The sequence below is a fragment of the Littorina saxatilis genome, linkage group LG8 (genome assembly GCF_037325665.1).
Source record: "Littorina saxatilis isolate snail1 linkage group LG8, US_GU_Lsax_2.0, whole genome shotgun sequence".
NCBI lineage: Eukaryota > Metazoa > Mollusca > Gastropoda > Littorinimorpha > Littorinidae > Littorina > Littorina saxatilis.
The window spans coordinates 24,107,573-24,112,572 of record NC_090252.1 but is presented as its reverse complement, the minus strand read 5'-3'; the positions used below and the strand labels follow the sequence as shown (position 1 = coordinate 24,112,572).

Below are 5,000 nucleotides of genomic sequence, written 5' to 3'. Positions count from 1 at the left end.
TATGTATGTATTGCTTTCTATCTGTATTTTTCTGGCAAGTCATATGTTTTTAATGTTAGTCCTTCTTGCTTGGTATCCTTGAGTTCGTTCTTTCGTTCTTTTTCTTTATTTCTTTCTTTCTTTCTTTCTTTCTTTCTTTCTTCCCTTCTTCCTTTCTTTTATTTTTTAGTTTCACTTCGTATTGTTCCGTGTATCTTTGAAATCCTTAAACAGAAATACTGCTAACGTTCCAAAATTCAGAATAAAAAAAGCAAGAATTGTAGGTTAACGGAACGTTTATTATTGACAAAACAAAACGTTACATTTACTAGTTCGTCGACCCAGTGGTCTTTTAAGAAGACATACAGACAAACACTTATGATATAAATTATGAACTTATCTTAGAAGCGTGGATGTAACTCGCTTTCAAGATGCCTCGCTGTAACGTTTTGTTTTGTCGATATTAAACGTTCCATAAACTACAATTTTTTATTTTTTTTATTCATATTAAAACATATTAAACGTTCCATATAACATCGAACGCAGAAGAAGAAGAAGAAAACGTTCCATAAACTACAATTTTTAATTTTTTTTTTATTCATATTAAAACATATTAAACGTTCCATATAACATCGAACGCAGAAGAAGAAGAAGAAAACGTTCCATAAACTACAATTTTTAATTTTTTTTTTATTCATATTAAAACATATTAAACGTTCCATATAACATCGAACGCAGAAGAAGAAGAAGAAAACGTTCCATAAACTACAATTTTTTATTTTTTTTATTCATATTAAAACATATTAAACGTTCCATTAACCTAACATTCTTGTTTAAAAACAAGTTCCTTGTGTCTCTGTTTTATTATTTTGCACGTGTTTCTTTGTATGAAGATGTACAAATGTAAATCATCGCATTTGATATGTCTTGCGATATTCATATAGTCCGCCCGAAGTTGACCATGAGTCATAAAAGCTTAATGGAGGTTACAAAAATGCGTTGTTCAATGGGTTGTTCAATGCTATATGCTCACCTCAGCTTACCTCCAAGTGGCATACGTCTGTTTGTATAATTGCGTATTTTGCAGAAAACAGGCAGGACTAGATAAAATGGAAATGACGTCAGAATGCATCTTGCCCAAAAGGAAGATCAGATTTCACGATGTCCTCAAACGAACCTCATCGCTTCTTGGCGAAGATAACTGCAGGTAAGACTTTACATCAAGAGTCAGGCAGTGAAGTGAGAAATACCATGAGAGATGGATGCTTAAGAAAGAAAGTGAACATCGCTTTAAAGATAGACAGCAACACGGTGAACAATTTGGGATAACAGTCTTTCGTTCATGTCAATGCTTTTCAATGTTCTTTTGAGTCGGTGTGTGTGTGTGTGTGCGCGCTCGCCTGTTTGTGCGTATGCGACTTCGTGGATGTACGTAACACACATTGTTAAAGCATCACCCAGACAATAGCAGACTGAATTCGACATACTGAATTATAGCTACATAATACACTTTAATCTTAACTTCTCTTTTATTCTGAGGCCTAAATTGAAGCCCTTCGTCGCTGCCCCCCGCCGGGTGTCGAATTGATTAGGTTTTAGTAAGGCATCAACCCCCTATTGATGGCCGAGAAGTTTCACTGAAATGGATTGATATCATTGTATAATGGGGGCCCGGTAGCTCAGTTGACTTGTGACCCTATAGTCACGGGTTCGAATCCAGGCCTGGATCGAAACGGGTCAACTTTATGTGCAGACTCAGAGACGGTATCCATGTCCCACCCCTGTATCACCACTCTTGCACGTTGAAGACCTCGGTCATTCTGCCATTAGTGCAGGTGACTGATTACACCTAAACACGCATTACACCTGGATAGCACAACTCCGTTGCTGCTGGCTTTCCACTGGGAGGAAGCGACCCGAATTTCCGACGGATTGGACAATGAAGTTATGAACATGAATTATTAAAACATTGTTGCGTGTAAAACTTTAACGTACACGCTTCCATCATTCTTATTTGTTGTTTAATCTGACATTTTGCATAACATCCACAGCAAAGAGTGGATCTCGGAAAGTCGCAGCAACTTCCCGCACTACGCGAGCGCAGCGTTTCCAAGGCGACGGCCGACATTGTTCGTCACTCAGCTCGACGGAAGCAGACGACACAATCCTCAGCCACGACTTGCCTCCATCTTCAGAGCTCGACACGGACAGGTGATGACTCCCAATACCCCCCCCCCCCCCCCCAACAACAAGCAAAACAAAACAAAAAGCCACACCAAAAAAACAAACACCAAACACAACAACAACAACAACAACAACAACACCAACACCAACAACAACAACAACAACAACAACATCAAAAACCACTTGATTTCCGACGACCGAACCCTAATCCAAACTTGACCACATGTAAAAAGGAAACAAGTCTTTATTAGAGCATGTGGCTTGATAGTGCCCGGAACGCGTGCGAGCTGTCTCGCCTGGATGTCATCGAAGAAGAGTACACTCCCTTGTAATTGCATTCATTATATATTTTTTGAAGAGTCAACAACAAGTTCTAGGATCGAGAGGAAAAGAATAGGGTCGGTCGGGGAACCCAAAACACAGATTGTTTAGGCGTTAGTTTCATTGAAAGACCCCCCCCCCCTTTATGTCCAAACGACCATGTACACGTACATGTTCCCAAGCACAGACTTGTTCTGACTTGTACATGGGAGAAGTCTGGGCAATCCTTTATTGTCATCGGACACACACCTGACTATCAACAGTATGGCTGATTCTTTGTGGACTGGACATGTTCCTTGCTTAGTTTTTTTATGTCTATATTTTCTGTTTTTTACTCCCTTAAATATAAAGATTTTTTGTGTGTTTTTGTAAAACAATTTTTTTTAAACATTATTCAGTATTTGGCAAAATGTACAACGGTAGACTGGGAATCGAGATACGGAGAAGGTGTATGTGTGTATGTATGCATGCGCGCGTGTTTGTGTATGTGTGTGTGTGTGTGTGTGTGTGTGTGTGTGTGTGTGTGTATGTGTGCGTGTGTGTGTGTGTGTGTGTGTGTGTGTGTGTGTGTTTTTGTTTATGTGTAGAGCGATTCCAAGAAAGTTTCTGAACAGATCTTCATGAAAGTTCACATGGGAATTCTTAATGGTAATAATTATGAAATTTCTTCAATAAATATTATGACGTTATAACCGGTTTTCACAAAATAAGTTTGAGGCGGCACTGTGGCGACCCCGTTTTTCATATAGAATAGATTGAACATTTTGTCAAACAGTACTTGATCCCGTGCGGACCATGGGGTTGCATTTTAACCTGGAACCTTAGCAATTAATTAATGACTGTGTGTTAATCTCTTCCTCTTGTATGTTTCACTAGCACGATGTGTGCACAGTTGCCTCCCTTTTACCGGGGGAGGCGGGACCACAGACGACAGAGCAGAGTGCCTACAACATCGAGTTCCCACGTCGCTCTCTTAGGTCAAAACCACGCATCAAGACGGCGCCTGCTGTCGTCCCGCAAGGAATTTGTAAGGTTGTGTGTGTGTGTGTTTTATTGTGTGTGTGTGTGTGTGTGTGTGTCTGTGTGTGTGTGTGTTTAATTGTGTGTGTGCGTGTGCGTGTATTTTTATTGTGTGTGTGTGTGTGTGTGTGTCTATTGTATGTGTGTGTGTGTGTTTGTGAGAGAAAGGGAGAGAAATATAGTGCATGTTTGCATGCGTGTGTGTGTGTGTGTGTTTGTGTGTGTGTGTGTGTGTGTGTGTGCATGCATGTGTGTGTGTGCATGCATGTGTGTGTGTATGTGTGTGTGTGTGTGTGTGTGTGTGTGTGTGTGTGTGTTTGTACGACCTAAAATGTTACGTTTTCTGTTTCAGTGCCTAATTGTCGCGTTCCCTTCTACGATAACATCAGGGACGAAATACTGTTCTCAGTGGATATTACGGTATGACAATTTAGCGCTACTCATTTTGTGCATCTGAGTGAACACAGTGAAATTTAAAGTAACCGATATGACTAAAACATCTTCTTTTTTGTCGGAAAAAGTCAAACATTAGAAAATAGAAAGAAATTGTGTTCAGTATCAGTCTGCTGGAATGTTTACTCATACAGATAGCCTGACTGTTTCCCGTGCAGAGTTTTGTTGTTGTCACAGTGTTGTTGTTGTTGTTGTTGTTGTTGTTGTTGTTGTTGTTGTTGGGTTTTTTGGTGTGTTTTTTGGTGTTGCTGAATTAAATGCGTAGATTAACAAAGCCTTCACTTACGGTAATACATCAAACAACACAAATTCTACTTCGCACAAAATAGCAATCTGACAGTGTCTAATGTTAACTGTGCTCCTTTTTGCGCGTAACATCAATAGACGATTTGTGGTGTTGTTCGTGATTTATTGCACAACAATGATGAATATGATATCTTCTTGTTAACATGGCAATCTGAATCGTCTTTTGTTTGTTCAGGAGAAGTCTCCGAGCACGCACAATCCGAACAAATACATGCCACGGAGACGACGAATAACAGAGTCGCTGAACCAACACCGAACACGTAAGTGTGTTGTTTGCTTTCAACATTCTGTTGCGGTGTAAATACTGTGGCAAAGAGTGCGGTGGTCTTTTTTGGTGCAGTATGGATTCGCCTTCTTCTTCTTCTTCTTCTTCTTCTTCTTTCATGGGCTGAAACTCCCACGGCATTTACGTATATGACCGTTCTTACCCCGCCATTTATGCAGCCATGCGCCGCTTTCGGGGGAAGCATGCCGGATATTTTCGTGTTTCTATAACCCACCGAACTCTGACATGAATAGCAGTATCTTTTCTGTGTGTGTGAAGGGGGATAAGGTATTAGCAGGTCTCCACATAAGTTGATCTGGGAGATCGGAAACATCTCCACCCTTAATCCACCAGACGAGGCCGGGATTCGAACCCAAGACCTTTCGATTAAGAGACCGTTGTCTTATCAACTGAGCTATTGCGCCCGTCAACAATCGTGTATTATCAAGATACAGTTTGTTTGTGAAAATGC

The 5,000-nt window shown here is 40.3% G+C and overlaps 1 protein-coding gene across 2 annotated transcripts in view; it reads left to right on the top strand.

Moving 5' to 3' along the window:
• LOC138973099 (uncharacterized) overlaps nt 1-5,000 on the top strand; it is a 39,572-nt gene that overhangs the window by 32,615 nt on the left and 1,957 nt on the right. Inside the window, exons 2-6 of one of the 2 annotated variants that reach the window (XM_070345759.1) lie at nt 1,067-1,186; nt 2,031-2,190; nt 3,361-3,511; nt 3,857-3,924; nt 4,439-4,523. In XM_070345759.1, the coding sequence (XP_070201860.1) occupies nt 1,067-1,186; nt 2,031-2,190; nt 3,361-3,511; nt 3,857-3,924; nt 4,439-4,523 (584 nt within the window). Of the gene's footprint in view, nt 1-787; nt 1,187-2,030; nt 2,191-3,360; nt 3,512-3,856; nt 3,925-4,438; nt 4,524-5,000 lie in introns of those variants that run through there. The other variant, XM_070345758.1, reaches the window with a different exon arrangement.